Here is an 18,385-nt window from a genome sequence, read left to right as displayed (position 1 = left end):
ATGGTATGTGCATTAAATCTAACATGCACACATTAATGTTTACATAATGCTAGAGTCAGCCAGAATTGTAGGTTGATGCATGTGATTGTGCAATTAATTCCTAAAGCAACAGTGACCTACAGCCCCTGCATTCAGCTGGAGATCTAATAGGCAGGAACGACAACAGATTTCTTACCAAGCTTTACTGAAACATATTGGACGCGTTTCATTAGGACAGCAGAAGATACTTTAAATTCACTGTCTTGTCAGTGTGATTAAATGGAAGATACATGCTGAGGCCTGGTTGTACAACAAAATAAACTACCAAGAGGTGTTGATTGCTTAACTGACAAGTGCAGCAGGTAGCCATGGTGTCAATGTTCTGTTTTAAGTAACCACTTGTCCTGATCTTTCTTCTACTTTTATAAGACATTTGAGTCTCTAATGTTTTGTTTAAGTTAATTTTTCTCCCATTCCCCGATGTTTTTCTCTTGTCTCCCCTAGTCCTTGGGCTGATTTTCTGAGGCCTCTTATCACCAAATCTTGGGTACTACTGAGACAGCTATAGGCAGGAAATGAGGCAGGCAACAGTTATGACAAGTTGGGGCTGCTTTTGTCAGAGTAACGATGGTTGCCGATAGCGCTCTCCCAAGTACAGCCAGGCATATTCGAATGAGCCAGTCATGAAGCGATGTCATCTCCATCAATACCACCATAGCAACGCTGAATATTAGGTATGCCTATGTACTACAGGTGTCCAGCATTGCTATAGGTGACAGAAGGAATCTATAAACTTTGAAGCCCCTTCATCTAACATGATCCATTTGTTGTGATACCAACAAAAATCATCCCAATGGGTCCAACTTGTCATAGCAGCCCAGGAGACTGTTTAACACAACCAAATGTGCTCAAGAATAGCAGCTGGCCCAGCTCTGCCACCAACCAGCCGACCCACCATCCCCAACCCCCCAACTGCCCCTGATGGGCTCCACACAGGTAGATAGACTGGCAGGAACTTGCCAAAAAAAAAATGCTAACTAGGCTGACCCCAGGAAATTTCACCATGGCCAGAGAAGGGTGCCCACTCAGCACACCTCTGGCAGTAATTAAGAAAATCCAGCCCACTGACTCCTGTCAGAGTGAACAACAGGTGCTCTCTGATACTTTGCCTAATTGTCCATTTATGACGTGTGAGTCTAGATAATGACAGCACACAGAATATTTGATAGCTAATGATCAGACGAAAACGTCCTGCCTGTTTTTCTGCTCCCTAGCCTAGTGGTGCTCAGATCATTTGCATCTTCATGTAGAATTGACAACACACAAACAGGCTGTTTGGCCCAGCCAGTCCATGTTAGTGTTACCAGACAAGCGGTAGCCATCATCCCATGTGCTCATTCTGCTCCCATATTCCTTTATTCACCCCTTCCCTTCAACAACCAATATATCTTACTCTCAAATATTGACCTGGCCACTGCTTCAGTCACTAAAGCACCTCCCAACCCTCTGTGTAATAAAGGTTTCTCCTGTTCTCCGTCCAACTCTCTCTCATTTAATCTTATATCTATGATCTTTCATTCTAGGCCCCTCAATCACTTGCAACAGTCTTGTTTGTTTCTACTCTGCCATCCCTTAAATTATTTTAAACACCTCAATCAAATTACCCTTAATTGCCCCTACTCTAATAAAAATAGCCCTAAATTTACATGTCTTTCCTCACATTTGAATTTCCTCATACTGGGCGGCATTATAGCTCCTCTGTGGTCTTAGTAAGGTTTTATTTAGATCAATTTTTACAACTTGACTTTTATACACTTCTTGCCATCAAACCCAGTATTCCATTAGCTTTTTTATGGCCTTATCCACTTGACCCACGGCTTATAATGTCTTTGTGAACCTGAATCCCCAAATTCCTCTGTTATTCCACATCACCCCATTCAGAGTATCATCTTTACTTTTATTATTTTACCAAAATGTACCATTTCACATTTACTGTCACCTTTTGCCCATAATACCATCTTATCAATATCCCCATGTAACTTCCTTTGTTCCTCAGAATTATTTGCTATAGCTCCTTAATTTATTGATGCCTGTAAATCTGGATGGCACTCCCTTTAACTCTTCCTCTAAATCATTGTTGTACACAGTGGACAGAAGCAGTCCTAAATACAGCTGTGCAGCACTACTTCCCACCTCCATCAGTAGTAGACTCGCCAACTTTAAGGGCATTTAAGTGGTCATTGGATAGACATATGGATGAAAATGGAATAGTGTAGGTCAGATGGTTTCACAGGTCGGCGCAACATTGAGGGCCGAAGGGCCTGTACTGCGCTGTAATGTTCTAATTCTAATTCATCCATTTAGGAAAACTGCCCATAACTCCTGCTCTTTGTTTCTCTTCTTCTAGCCAGTTTTTAATCCAGTGTACAACCTTCCCCTAAATCCTCCATAATAGCACCCTGCGTGGTTCTTGTCAAAGACTTTCACATCCACTACATTTCCCACATCTACCACTTTTTCTGAATGGGAGTGGGAAATGCAGGGTGCCATTTTTGTGACTTAGTTCAAGGTATCAAAGTAGACTTAACCAGGCAGAGATGTCTGAAAGGCAAGTCCTCAAAGTACATATTTTCTTCTTGCTGGTTTTTACTAGAATAACTCCTGCCAGGTGTTCAACATTTCTATCCCAATAATTAGTTTGGACTTTATTTTAACTCCATCCTCCAGATTCACTAAGTTTTCATGGGGTAAAATGTCAGTGAGAAAAATGCACAATCTGTCTACCCAAGGCAGAAGTGTCTTCTTGCATCTTCTACAGCATTAAAGCCAAGTTTTGATGCATGTTAGAAACTATAAAACTTTTAACACACTATATTATACTTATCGTCAGCCTTTGATGCACACACACATTATATTCCATACTAGTGTAACAAGAGGTGCAACCGAGGAGATTGGGGTGTGCTTAGGAACATTTTAAGACGAACTCTCCTGCACCATCCATTCTATTTTACTGTCCGGTATAATGTTGCCATTGACTACTTTTATAAATCTAAAACAACTTTAGCGTGGTCATCGTATAAATTTTAATCCCGATATCACTGTCTCGCCTTCTCAATTTAAGAAATGGTTCCTTTAAACCATCCTCTTCTTTGTGAGGCCATTCCCTTGGCACACAGACACAATTCTGCCACACCATCCCAAAAGCCTACCAGAGATACATTTAAAATCAACATGCACTAATAGTTCAGTGGAGTGAAACAGCATTGCACAGCAGTGACTGGAACAATTGTTTTGTGCTATGCAATGTGATGTTGTTCTTTAGGTATACTGACTGCCATTTTTAACAGCTCTTGAGAAAATATAAGGAGCAAGCCCAACTGTGACAATCTTTATGAGTAATCAACCAAAGCAATGCAATTGATACTGAATAAAGGAGAGGAATCTGAATGGTGCCCCGAGGACCATTCTGATATAAATAGGAAGGGAAGCACATAGGATTCTGAAATCCCATGGAATACATAAGATACCACAAGTATTCCAGTTGGATTTTAGACCAGAAATTACAGTCACAGTAAGAGTGGAAGAATTCTTAATATTCATATGGCATTCCTCTTCCCATTATTTTCATGGAGGCATTAATGGTTAACACCTCCTTTAAAACAGTGGACAGTGGCATGTCAAAACATCATAGGAAGCAAATGAAATTAAGAAGGTTAATGGAATAAAAACAAGAAACGCTGGAAATACTCAGCAGGTCTGGCAGCAACTGTGGAGAGAGAAGCAGAGTTAGCGTTTCAGGTCAGTGACCCTTCTTCAGAACTAGTTAATGGAATGTTGGCCTTGGCTGCAAGGGGGCTGGAATAAAAAAAAAGGAGGAATTATGCTTCAGTTGCACAGAATATTGGTCAGACCCCATCCTGAGTACTGCATTCAGTTCTGGGCACCATACCTCAGGAAGGATATATTGGCCTTGGAAAGGGTGCAGTGCAGATTCACCAGAATGATTAGAAGGTTAACCTATGAGGACAGGTTGCATAAACCTGGCTTGTATTCCTTTGTGTATAAAAGACTGAGTGTTAATCTAACCGAGGTGTTTAAAATGTTAGAAGGGTTCAATAGTGTCAACTATTTCCTCTGGTGGAGGAATCAAGAATGAGGGGACATAATCTTAAAATTAGAGCCAAGCCACTCAGAAGCAAAATTAGGAAGCACATTTTCACACAAAGGGTAGTAGAAATCTGGAACTTTGTTCCCACCCCCTAAAGGCTGTGGATGCTGGGAACTTTCAAGACCGAGATAGAATTTTGTTAGGTGAGGGTATCATGGGACATGGGGGCGAAGGTGAGTAAATGGAGTTGAGGCCATGATCTTACTGAATGGCTTGAAGTGTTAAATGGCCTACTTTTCCTTCTAAAGTTCCTAGAATGCGTTAAGCATTCACTCTGCTACTATCGCTGACAGTAATTTCTAGCCTTATGCTAGGAATAAAACATAATAAATTGAGGAAGGAAAAAATATATTTGAAATTAAAGGTAACGTTTTTATCAATGTAATTGAGTAATTGTAAACAGTATCGTTGAATAATATTACCTGAACAAATTTACTCATTACCAAAGCCTCATTTTGCAAAGCATGGTGTAGATTACAGAGATCCTTGCTGGTTTGAATGAAATAAATATGATTTATGCATTTAATCTAAGAGCAAATGCTAATATCTGAGCTTAAAAGCTTCGACAATTCCAAGGACCAACTTTGAACCTATGCAAACAACCATGAGCTAAATAATTCAAACCACATTTACATTTGGTAAAAGTGGGCTAAGAAATAGTATAACACAATTCCAACTGCTTTTCACAAGGTCTAATTCCTATCTAAATGGCAAATGAAGATATTAACTCAAAATCCGCAGCTAATTTTTAATAGTCTTATGAAGAATTAAATGTGTATAAAATATGCATAAGCAGCAAGTGTCAAAAGAAATGAATCAACCAACATGTAAATTCCATTTAGAATATCTAGCCTGTTGAATATCTTTTGTTGACAAATACAAAAATCCAGTGGGATCACCACATCCACCTTTGAGGATTGTACGTTATCAGGATCTCACAGCTTTAAACTCCAAAATATTTTGGCAGATGATACTCATCCCCACTGAACAACTGTCTTTGTACAAAGACTTTTTATTTGAGATTATTGCTCATGCAGCTCACTCATGCACAAGGTGCTCAATGATGGACTACTTAGGACAATCAGCAGGATGCAGAAAGGCTGTCAGCTGATGGAAGGTGTTCTGAGTCGTGACTCGTTCTTCATATTCTCATCACCCATTGTCGGAAGCTGCCATTGTTGCCTGCCATAATAAAAAGTTGCAACATCGCACAGCTCAATTCTCTAATAGACCATCCAAAGAGCAAGTGCTTTAAGACATGTCTTGTTTGTGCTTCAACAATTCAGGCTGGTGTAAAGACAGTAGCACACTCAGCTTTTCTCAATAGGTCAGTCAGTTTAGGTACTGGTCAGTGCGGATCTAAGCTGTACCATAAGGAGTCAGCTGCCGTTCAGTGGAAACACACTTGCCTCAGAGTCAGAGATTTGAACACAAATATTGGTCAGGATATAAATTCCCTTGCTTGTCTTCAAACTAGTGTCTTGGGACCTTTTGCAGCCACCTGAGAGAGCAGATAGAGCCTCAGTTTAATGTCTAATCATAATGATAGCTGGCTGAATTTTCAGGACCCACTGGGGATGGCAATGGAGGCGGGCATGGGGGCGAAAATGCCAGCGCCAGCCAGCACACCGGTTTCCCGATGCCATTCCTGGCGCCAGTGAGTTTCACCAGGGTGGGGGCGAGGGCAGCCCCGAGATCCCGCTTGATCCATTAACCATGGTAATCAAGATTGTTGAAGAGCTCATTGAGAGCTTGTTGAGGGGCATGCTCAGATTTTGACGGGTGTGCACGGGCTGCATGCTGGGCGGGGGCAGACCATGTGAATGGAGGCAGATACACAAAGGGAGCCAGTCGTGACCAGCCCAGGAAATTAGGTGGGCCCCATGAAAGGGTGAATGGTACAGAGGGGGACCCGGCCATTGGCACACAGGTGCCATCGGGTCAGCGTAACTTGCGGGGAGAGTGGGCAGTAAGCGCTCAGCCTGTGCAGGGGGTCGTCACCCTCCTGGCATCATGAAAGGCATAAGAGAAGGGGGCAAAGCTGCCAAACACAATTTGACCAAAAGGAAGGCAGCAGCTGGCAAGGGGGGCACGATTCTCAGATTTTGGGTCAGTGGCGATATAGAGCAACACCCTCCACAGGAAGGGCAAAGCTCCGGGCATCAGGAGTAAAGGGAGAGGGACAAGGGGCAGAAAGGACACAGAGACCATACCCTCAGCATAGGATCTACAGGCGAAGAAGGAGCTACTTTCAGGTGACTGAGAACCATTGCCGCAGGAGACCACGACTCTCCTTGGAACAGCAGAGGCTGAAAGGAGATTTGATTGAATGTACAAAATTGTGAGGGACCTGCACTGAGTGGATGGGAAGGCCTATTTACCTTAGCAGAGAGGTCAATGAGTAGAGGCCATAGATTTAAAGTGATTAGTAGAAGGATTAGAGTGGAGATGAGGAAAAAAATTTTCGCCCAGAGGGTGATGGGGGTTTGGAACTCACTGCCTGAAAGGGCAGTAGAGGCAGAAACCCTCATCTCATTTAAAAGGTGCCTGGATGTGCCCCTGAAGTGCCGAACTTGCAGGGCTACAGATCAAATGTTAGAAAGTGAGATTAGGCTGGGTGGCTCTTTTTTTTTTCAGCTGTGAAGACACAATGGGCCAAGTGGCTTCTTTCTGTGCCATAAACTTTTTATGATTCTATGGTCACAGATATCTGTGCCCTCAGCACTGAAGACTTCACAGCATTGGTCGCCATACCATGCCAGTAGCTGTTGTGATATCACGTTAACTGCTTGACGACAGTATGCATCATCACAGGAAGTGATGTCAACCAACATGCGATATAGCAGTTGGAGTAGCATTAATTTACAGTCAGCATGTGTATTACAGAGCTCTCTTGTAAACCTGACACTTTGCAATAAAGAACCCTTCATTCAACTTACTATTCAGCCTAAGATTGTTTGGTACATTATTGCTGAAGAAAGCAATAACACAACAGTAGCTGTGAAAGTCACGGTGGCCTTGAACCTTTTCTCTTCAGACTCCTTCCAGCTGTGGACCTTGGTATCTCGCAGATCACTGATGCCCTATTTGCAAGAGCTGGACAGTACATTCATTTCCAGACAGACACGGCCACACAGGCACAGAGGGCAGTGGGTTTCGCCTCCATCGTTGGATTCCCCCTGGTGCAGGGCATCATCGATTGCATCCTTGTGACCATCAAGGCATCCAGTGACCAGCCAATCAGAGTCACCAACTGGATGGACTTCGACTCCCTCAACGTTCAGTTGGTGTGTGACCACAAGAAGAGCTTCCTCCATGTGTGTACTTGCTTTGCTGGCAGCTGCCATGACTCCTTCATTCTCTGCTAGTCCAGGCTTCCTCAGCTCTTCAGTCCAACACCCAAACTTCATGGATGGATTCTAGGGGACAAGGGATATCCCGTGAACAGCTGGTTAATCATCCCTCTATGAGAGCCCCAGACAGAGGCGCAACAACCGAAGCCATCTGCTCACTAGAACAACCATACAGCAGGCCATCGGGCTTCTAAAGATGTGGCTCTGGTGCCTGGAATGGTCAACTAGCACTGTGCAGTACACTCTTAGAAGGGACTCGCTCATTGTGGTGGCCTGCTGCATTCTCCAGTAACATGGCCCTCCAGACAGGTGTGGACCTTGAAGAGGGTGAAGCGCTGGATGGACACAGCTCATCGGAGGAAGAGGAGGAGCAGGATGTGGAAGAAAAGGAGAAGGAGGAAGATGTAGAGCACAGAGGAGCCCCAGCTGCACAGGGAGGTGGCAGGGGCCAGTGCAGGGCTCAAGAGTCTCATCAGGAAGCCATCAACATCAAGGATCATCTGATTCAGGCTTGTTTCAACTGAGCCCCTCTGATCCAGGAGGAACAGCAAGGTATGGAACTCACTTTGAGCTGCCTGTAAGAACACTTCCATTGAAGATGCAGCCAGAAGCAGCTCAACCCTTACCGCCAATGAAGGATGCACAACTGGCCAGAGGTTTTACCGGCACAGTGGCGCAGTGGTTAGCACCGCAGCCTCACAGCTCCAGGGACCCGGGTTCGATTCCGGGTACTGCCTGTGTGGAGTTTGCAAGTTCTCCCTGTGTCTGCGTGGGTTTTCTCCGGGTGCTCCGGTTTCCTCCCACAAGCCAAAAGACTTGCAGGTTGATAGGTAAATTGGCCATTATAAATTGTCACTAGTATAGGTAGGTGGTAGGGAAATATAGGGACAGGTGGGGATGTTTGGTAGGAATATGGGATTAGTGTAGGATTAGTATAAATGGGTGGTTGATGTTCGGCACTGACTCGGTGGGCCGAAGGGCCTGTTTCAGTGCTGTATCTCTAATCTAAATCTAATCTCATCACTGGGTCCTTGCTCCCTTTCATCACTTCATCCCTCTTCTCCTGTTCCGTTCACTCGTCTGGCTTCATATGTCCATATTTACATGGTGCGCCAAAAGACGAAAAGTGCCAAAAGTGGGGGAGTCCAGAACCAGGGTCATAGTCTAAGGATATGGGGTAAACTATTCAGGACTGAGATAAGGAGAAATTCCTTCACCCAGAGAGTGGTGGACCTATGGAATTCGCTACCACAGAAAGCAGTTGAGGCCAAAACATTGTATGTTGTCAAGAAGGAGTTAGATATAGCTCTTGGGTCTAAAGGGATCAAAGGATATGGGGCGAAAGCCGGAACAGGTTACTGAGTTGGATGATCAGCCTTGATCATAATGAATGGCGGAGCAGGATCGAAGGGCCGAATGGCCTACTCCTGCTCCTATTTTCTATGTTTCTATGTTATTTACAATTGAAAGAGACCCCAGTAACCCACTCAGTGCTCTGCCCGACCCGGTGGCTTTTGATCTCGGCCACCTCTACGCAGTGTGCCCCGTGTGCCATCGGAAGAGGTGGAGGCTGCCTGCTCACTTGTGGCTGAAATGTCCTCATCGTGGAGGTGCCAGTGGGGGCACTGCCAGAGGCTACTGCACTGGCGTCATTGCAGGGGCAGCCTCCATCACAGGGCCCTGCTGCTCCCTCAGTCAGAGCGGCCAAGAAGGCCGCCAATGATGATCAACGTAAATACTGGGGCAAGTACAGGGCAATCAGCCCAACTTCCCAAATGACAGGGCCCATTCAAGCGCACACAGGTTCCAGAGTCGAGCTTAAGTGAGATCCCTGGAAGTTACGGCGCTGTTGTGGCCCTCGATAGTGGCAAACGTCTCAGTGTTTGCCGCTGTTGGGACAGCAAGATCTGGCCAATAAAGCTGAAAATTCTGGAAATGAAACAGCATGCTGCCTGATAAAAAGTAAATCGGTTTGCTTGAAGAACCAATGAAACGCAGCGAAGGGAAGCATTTTCTTGTCATTTTGTAGGTTGACTCTTGTGCACAGGGTGACAATGGGAACATTTTATCTGCTCTGGGCATTCAGCACAAAGCAATTACAGGTGAATGTAATATGGAACATGATTCAGAATAAAGCTCCCAAGCAATTGCAGAACACTGTATATCTAATCTAAAACCATCCCCTCAAACTGCAACAGTGATTTTAGTTTTTTCCATTTCCCACACCACAAACTGTTCCTGCCTGTGCTTTTATGTCACCTCTGAGCTGAGAAATCTGCAGAGTTCCTGCGATTGCACTGCACCAGGAGCTGGCCAGAATAATTCCCACTTAGCTGCAATATTCCTAAAACTGTTGGGATTGTTGTAGTTTGCAAGGAAATTGCAAGCAGCTACAAGTAAGGGAATCTAGCAATCTTACAAGTCGCCCAAGTATGCAGTCAACAGGTTATTACCATTTTAGTACAGGCACATTATATTTTGTGTGAAGCTGAACAGACAGGTTATGTGCATCCTCTGGGTTAACGAGGTATGCCAGTCTCACTTTGTTACTTAGCAAAATATCAGAACAATGTAATTGTTTCTGTATTCCCTGCATGCCTGTAACAATGAAAATCAGGAGTAAAATATTAGAAAATGGGAATATTTGGGAATCAGGCAGGCAGAGAAGACATGACTAGTTCAGCATTGTCAAAGTGGACACCGCACAGGTTACTCAAGGGGGTAGATCTCAACTTTGTGAGGTTGTGTAATATGGGTATTAATGAGTCAGTAGCCCGCCCCACATCTCTTCTAATTGAAAGCAATGGAAATAGACATCAAGAATAATGCAAGAAGGGCTGCCAATTCACTATCATCCATCTTACTCTATCATACAAAGTCAAGATCTTTCACAAGGTAGCTTAAAGCTACAGTGCTCCACAAATCTTTCATATCAAAATATTTCACTAAAAAATCCTCCACAAAAAATGTCCACATTAGGATGGATCCTGGTCACATTCAGATATATACGGAGAGGTATAATAACTTCTATATAGTTAGGTGATGCTGTGCAAAGACATTCACGGTGCACAACCAAAAATATTCCGTAGCTGTGTAATTCCGTCTGCCTTTAGTCTCAGACAAATACCTTGTTACACCGTGGGTTTTAAAGCTAACGTACTGCTGTCATGTTTAAATTAAGCCCGCTACAAAGATGCATTGTAATACATTCAAAGCTGCCCTGAACCGTGACTGTGGGCAGTCATGATGTACTGGGATCATCTCTAAGAGATGGTTCCACTCCAGCCTTTCTTTGCGCTGGCCACAGTACACATCCTTACGCTTCCTCCTAAATAACGGTTTTAGCTCCTTCCCGTGGAAAACAATGACTTGTCAAACAGAAGGGCAGTACATAGGAAGGCACAAATCTCTGTCCATATGGATGAAGCACCTACATACCACAGTTCATCTCTCCCATACCAGTATGAATAACCAGTACTGGGCACTGCTCTCTAGCCTGAGCTGGTAAAACACAACAGAGAGACTTAACCATGAATATAAATGTTTCATAACCAGAGCCGTTCAGCTACATGTTCCACTGCTTTTTATATGGGCTAAGAAGGATTAAGACTTAGATTTTCAATATGAGCGGGTAGACATTTCATGATAACAGGGCCTTTATTCAGTGATATAATTAAATCATTCACTGGAATTCTTTCATTATGAATAGAATTTTTATTAAATTGAAGTTAGTTTTGCACTATATTTTACACATTTTAACATGAAACAGAATGTAATGCTTTAGTCAGTTGATAAGAAGAAAGAATTTACCTCAAATATAATAAGTGCGTAGACTCCAGCCAAAATGACAGACGCAATCGCAACTTGAGTCTCGACATTTGCATAGAGATATTGGTGCCTAATAGAAAGCGGAACCATTTCATTGTTCTTGACGAAGGCCTGTATATTTAGCCTGATTTCATTGCTGCAAAAGAAATGCAATCTCTGGTCAAGGATAGCTGTGATATTCTGAGTAACAAGTGCCCATACAGTCATCTATAATCAATAACAACAACAACTTGCATTTAGATAGCACCTTTAACAGAGTAAAGCATTCCAAGCCCCGTCAGAGGAGCGAATACCAAACAAAACTTTACACTGAGCCAAATAAGGTGATATTAGGTCATGTGATGAAAAGCTTGGTCAAAGAGGTAGGTTTTAAGGCTCATCTTAAAGGAAGAGGGAGAGGTATAGAGGCGGAGAGGTTTAGCAAAGGTATTCCAGAGCTTGGGGGCCCAGGCAGCTGAAGGCATGGCCACCATTGGTGAAGCTAAAATCAGGGATGTACAAGAGGCCAGAACTGGAGGAGCACAGAGATCTCGGAGGGTTGTAGGGTTGGAGCAGGTTACAGAGTTAGGGAGATGTATGGTCATGGAGGGATTTGAAAAGAAAAAGAGGAGATTTTAAAATTCAGGCATTGCCAGACTGGGAGCCGCTGTAGGTCAACGAGCACAGGGGGGATGGGTGAACAGAATTTGGTGTAAATTGGGTTACGAGCTGCAGAATTTTGGATGAACTCAATTTTATGCAGGTTGGAACATGAGAGGCCAGCCAGGACTGCAATGGAATAGTCAAGTCTGGAGATAACAAGACATAGAATTCCCACTCCTGGTTCTGTCTGGGAGCAGTTTGGACGCAGCAGACCAGAGCACAACATCAGCACCGAAAACTTCCCGTCAGGCCTACTTTGGTACACTTCTGAGAAGGGGTGAAAGGAAAATGGAAATCCTGGAAACACCTGGGATCTTAGAAGCATCATAATGGCCCAGATTTTACAGTGTTTGCCATCATTACTCTACTGAAACAGACAGCAACTTCTAGAGTCCACACATGTGCAGAATAATGAAGAAATCCCAAAGGTGCTGTCAGTGATTCTACGATCATCCAGAGGGTACACTGTTGCGCCCCCCCACTCCCCCCACTCCGCAGAATGTAATCCCTAAGCAGTCAGTGCATTGATGAAAACTTCCACTTTTACACTGCTAGTCTCACTGCAAAAAACCCTTGAAAAAGTTACACCATGTTGAATGAGGTGTAGCTAGATTTTTAACAGTGTACTAACTTCATAATTATTCCTAAACATGCTCACTGGCCCTGAAAATCTCATTTTATTTTTGTGGAATGTCGACATTGTCTATTATGATTTTAAAAATTCTACATATTTTTAAAATAACTTATTTAAAGTTTGCTAAAAATATTTTAAGTCACTGTACTTACCAATCGTGGGGGAGAGGGGGGTGTTGGTTAGCTCATATGGCTAGAGTGTGATGTAGAAAGACACTAACAGCACAGGTTCAATCCCCATACTGGCTATGATAGTTCATGAAGGCCTTCCTCCCCAGCTTGCCCCATGCTTGTGGAGATGTGCCCCTCAAGCTATACATTGCCAACTATCTCTCTCTAATGGGGAGAAATGCCTATGGTTCTTTTGGACTACAGCTAGAATACACTTACCTACTAAACACAGCAGGAAAAGCTAGTGCTTTCCCATTGAGGTGTAAGTGAATTTTTAACAGTGAGGCCAAGATCAGAACAGCCATGATCTTATTGAATGGCAAAGCAGCCTTGAGGGGTCTTTATGGCCTATTCCTCCTCCAATTTCATAAGTTCTTATGATTTTATGTGATAAGTCTCAATTACTGCCGAACAACCTCTCTGACACTGAATATTTAATTTCACAAGTGTGGAGTCTCATTCCTTTAGATTTTAATATTGCTGGAGTTTTACTTTTTTTTTACTTTTTCTGTCCCTTTTACCTCTTTCCCTTATTCCTATATTTCTTTCCATCTCTCTATTTTGCTATCTGTAAATGATTTGGCATTGAATTAAATATTCTAACCTGCACTTCCTGGTTTAGACTCTGCATGCCTCAGTAAGGATTCTTCAATCTGATTGGTTGAAAAGCCATACTCTTTCTTGCTTTGCATACACACACCACAGATTCCCTTTAGAGTGTAGTGCACTCAAAGGGATCTCTAAATATTGTGGGTAGAAATTCGTTCGCCTCAATTTTTAAGTGTGGGGTGGGGGGGGTGGTGTGCATGATTCACAACCTGCTGTAAAGCACTTTGGGACATTCTGAGGTTGTGAAAGGCATAATGTAAATGCAAGTCTTTCCTTTTAACCTGAGCACCATCCATTACACTGCTCAATCAGGCCTTTATTCAGAAGTATACTTTTAAAAACATACAATCACTACATGCATATCCTTTCAACCCTGGCCCACTAATGTTGTGCAAATTATCCATCCAGATTGCCATGTGCAATTGAGCCCTAACAGTTTGAAAACACCAACTGAGGCTTTTGAATTAGACTTCATAAAACAATTAATGATTTACAAACAACAGCAATCTCAATCTATAACTAAACTCCCGTCAGTAATTAAGTAAAACAACAAAACAGCACAGTAAGAAAGTCAGAATGGGATTCAAGACAGAATTTTTAAAATATATTAGTCGAGCTCACATAGCATTGCAAATGGAAAGTCAAGAACAAATGTCATATTAAGTGGGGTGGGACAGGTAATTGAATCAAGTTACACAGACATAAGTAGAATCATAGAATGGTTGCAGCCTGTCATGTCTGTGCTGGTTCTCTGCAACAGCAACTCAGCTAGTCCCACTCCCCCGCCCTTTCCACATAGCCCTGCAAATTTCTCTCTTCAGGTACTTATCCAATTCCCTCTTTGAAAAGCCACAATTGAATCTGCCTTCACTACATGCTCAGGCAATGCATTCCAGATCCTAACCACTCATGATTTCCTCATGTTGTTGTTGGTTCTTTTGCCAATCATCTTAAATCTGGACATCAACCATTCTGTCCCGGCTTTTTTAAAGTCTTATATTGGGTCCTTATTTTTTGTGTCACTACAAATTTCAATGTCTCCATTTAGGACTAGATTAGGCTGTTGTCCTCCCAGTCCGATTGAGGAAGGATCTCAGTATCATACACCCAGAGGGTTGCAGACGGAAGATGAGCACCCGCAGCAGCCACATCCAGAGGCCGACCTCACCCGGAGAAAGGGTAAGTTGGAGGAGGGAGGAGGTCTGTTCTTTGGGACGGGGGAAGGAACATAATGCAGCAATGGACCAGGCTTTTTTGGAAAGTCCAGACAAACACTCCTGCACTTACTCCCAATTACTCTTGGGCTCGCCTTTGGCTGGACTACCAGCTAAAGAACTTAAGTAATTGCAAACTCAGTAAAAGGGTTACCTGCTGGCCATCTCAAAAGTCTTTGTCTTGAGGAGTTGATTCCTTTGTGGATTTAATGGAATGGTCCAATTGTGCACTAACTGTGAAAAGCATAAAATAGAGGATCATTATGATTCAAATCACTGCATTTCTGTTCATGCAAATATTCCTTCAATATGAACCAATGTCAGGTATTGCTTACACTTATCCTTCCCAAATATTAATCTTTGGAGTTACCCTGAACAAAATGAAAACCTAATAGCAAGTTAATACCTGACAGCACATGAAGGGGGAATGAATAGCTTTTGCACGAATAACTTTTAATTTTGGTTCAATGGGAAAAAATATGGGATGATAAATAAAAGATGTTCCCAACACATTGTCCTATGGAATTAAATGGCACAAGTTTTGACACCAGTCACTCCCCACTTTGCTGATCATCAATTTTGCCCTGTGCAGCCAGGGCCAGGTGCAGACTAGATAAGGTAAGCTACCCCACTCTCATGTACTTCCTTATGCCCAGATCACCAACAGCGGCCGGGATTTTATTTGGGCGTCGGGAGTCTCGGACAATGGCAAAAGCATCAGCGAGAGCCCAGTGTTGTCTCCTCTGGGGAGGGCCTGCTGTATTATGTGCCAAATAGGCACTTAAGCGGACAGTGGGGGGCCTTCCTCTGGATTAAGGAACCTGGTGATGAAAGTCCTGCCTGCTGACAGCTGCTGGCCAATCAGAATCTGGCAGCTCTTTAACTGAGCAGCGCCACCACAGAAGCAAAGTGAAAATGTTTTTCCTCTTGTCCCCTCTAATCCTTCTACCCATCACCTTAAATCTGCACCCCCTGGTAATTGACCTCTCCACTAGGGGAAACAGGTCCTTCCTGTCTACTCTATCTCGGCCCCTCATAATTTTGTACATCTCAATTAAGTCACCCCTCAGCCTCCTCTATTCTAAGGAAAACAACCCTATCCAATCTAATCTTTCCTCATAGCTGCAACTTTCGAGCCCCGGCAACATTCTTGTAAATCTCCTCTGTACTCTCTCCAAAGCAATTATGTCCTTCCTGTAATGTGGTGACCAGAACTGCATGCAATACTCCAGCTGTGACCTAACCAGCGTTTTATACAATTCCAGCCTTACATCCCTGCTTTTGTATTCTATACCTCGGCCAATAAAGGAAAGTATTCCATTGCCTTCTTCACCACCCTACCTACCTGTCCTGCCACCTTCAGGGACCTGTGAACATGCACTCCAAGGTCTCTCACTTCTTCTACCCCTCTCAATATCCTCCCGTTCATCGTGCATTCCGTTGCTTTCTTTGCCCTCCCCAAATACATTACCTCACACTTCTCTGGATTGAATTCCATTTGCCACTTTTCTGCCCACTCAACCAAACCATTGATATCATTCTGGAGCCTAGTGGCCTCTTTCTGTGTGTAAACTTTCTATGATTCTATGAAAACTGTACACAGTACTCTAGATGTGGTCTCACCAACGCCCTGTACAACTGTAGCAAAACTTCCTTACTTTTATATTCCATTCCTTTGCAATAAGCAACATTACATTTGCCTTCCTAATCACTTGCTGTACCTGCATACTAACTTTTTTGTGATTCATGAACCAGGACACCCAGATCCCTCTGTACCGCAAAGTTCTGCAATCTCTCTCCATTTAAATAATATACTGCTTTTCTATTCTTCTATCCAATGATGATAAAATTGCTGTTATTGTGATTCTATTGACAATGTCTTTCAATTTGACTTGTACTCCCATTACCCCGTGAGGGCCGAGATTTCACTACGCAGTAAAAAAAAATACAATCTTGTGGTCAGTGCTTGCAATCCAGGACATGATGGGACCAGCTGGACTAGAGGTATACTTGAAAGTCACATGACCCTGAATGTCTTGAGGGAAATAGAATTAGTGTCTCCAGATACTGGGACCTGTTGACGACGCCGCCTTCTTTCGCTGCCAACTTCAACTTGTTCAACTTGAATGTTGATGTACTCCTCTGTATTCCTGCGAATTTGGCCTTCTGCAAATGGTCCCGCAATTTCTAGTTTGAGAAGAACATTGTCCCCAAAGTCCGAGAGGTTTAAAACTGAAAATTTAATTAAGGACTGTAACCTTAATAACAATTAGTTTAACTCAAAATAGGGTGAGATTTGTTCTAGGCACTAGGTACAGCGGTATTATGATACATTCATGAGGACTTTGCTCGGTATTTCTAGCCAAGTTATAAACAAGAGTCCTGCATCAAACCATCCTTTTGTTTTATTTTAGATGCATCCATCCAGCATGTGCTGATTTATTTCGTATTTTATCAAACTTCATTTCTGAGACAAAGCAAAAGATATCGGGGTGAATAGGCTGTAGAGGTAAAAAAGGAACAGGAGTAGGCCATTCAGCCCCTTGGGCCTGTTCCGTCATTCAGTGGGATCATGGCTGACATGTGAAATAACTCCGTATACCCACCTTTGCCCCCTTCAGACCTCTGGCTAACAAACATAATATGATGGGGTTATGCTTGCGCTGTAAAGTGCAATAGTGCAGTCAGATCGTGTAGTGTTCTGGTCTCCATATCACAAAATGGATATTGTACATTGGGGAATGTGTGTAGAAGAGTAACAAGAATTATCTCAAATGTAAATGAGTTGAACTATGAGTAAATGTTAAATATAAAGACAATATTTAAGATAGATCTCGTTAAATGACATTTATATCTTTATAATTAAAATGGGTACACCGGTGGCATCTCCCATTGAAAAGTCCTATGTAAACACCTATGAGATTTCACATTTTAAATGTGTCCACAACTAGCTGAGACATTTCTATAGAACCCCTTTCCTCCAATTCCAGTCACCTTTGTAATTGCATTCGTCTATTAAATGTGACAGTAAGTTGGAATTGAAAGCTAGTCTCAGTAATGGTGCCATGAAACTATCATCGATTGTTGTAAAAATCCATCTGGTCCACTAATGTCCTTTAGGGAAGGAAATTTGCTGTCCTTACCTGGTCTAGCCTGCATGTGACTCCAGACCCACAGCAATGTGGTTGACTCTTAACTGCCCTCTGAAGCTACTCAGTTGTCAAGGGCAATTAGGGATGGGCAACTAATGCTGGCCTTGCCAGTGATGCCCCATTTCAATGGAAATGAAAGCCAGGCATTATTTTTATAAAGGGTGGCCGATTCCACACCACCAGTTTAATGCCCATGCAGCAAGTCAACATCATACCCCAAAAGCATCTGTAAACTGATAATGCAGTAATAATGATAAAACTGCTGCTCAAGTCAGCAGTGGCAAATCAGGAATAGTTTCAGGACCCAGACTACATCCGACTGGGCAAGTTCAGCTCTTAGGATTTAAAAAATCACTTTTTTAATATACTGGATAAAGTGCCCAGTTGAAATTCCTCTGCTCACTATGGTAATGAAATCATTAACCTACTTGGGTTAAAACTGCAAGCACAAAAGGTTCTCTCGAATGCATTAACCAACTGGTTCAAAATAGCACACAGATGAATGTCTACCTTTAATGATGTGAAACCTCCCTCCATTACCTTATTACTAGCTAACACCCTCCAAACTGTCCACCATTCAATGAGTACTCTATGATGATTTGGAAAGAAGAGGTTTTTATAATGCAGATAATTACA

The 18,385-nt window shown here is 43.0% G+C and overlaps 1 protein-coding gene across 3 annotated transcripts in view; it reads right to left on the bottom strand.

Annotated features, from left to right (window-relative positions):
* The window catches only part of oca2 (oculocutaneous albinism II), a 546,813-nt gene that overhangs the window by 322,644 nt on the left and 205,784 nt on the right, over positions 1–18,385 (bottom strand). For all 3 annotated transcript variants that reach the window (XM_068032789.1, XM_068032790.1, XM_068032791.1), the window contains exons 7-9: positions 16,672–16,829; positions 14,752–14,831; positions 11,311–11,464 (exon numbers count right to left, since the gene is read on the bottom strand). In XM_068032789.1, the coding sequence (XP_067888890.1) occupies positions 11,311–11,464; positions 14,752–14,831; positions 16,672–16,829 (392 nt within the window). The remainder of the gene's footprint in view (positions 1–11,310; positions 11,465–14,751; positions 14,832–16,671; positions 16,830–18,385) is intronic.

Source organism: Heterodontus francisci, chromosome 6 (genome assembly GCF_036365525.1).
Source record: "Heterodontus francisci isolate sHetFra1 chromosome 6, sHetFra1.hap1, whole genome shotgun sequence".
Lineage (NCBI taxonomy): Eukaryota > Metazoa > Chordata > Chondrichthyes > Heterodontiformes > Heterodontidae > Heterodontus > Heterodontus francisci.
The sequence above is the reverse complement of the archived record's forward strand: the minus strand, read 5'-3'. Positions and strand labels throughout refer to the sequence as shown.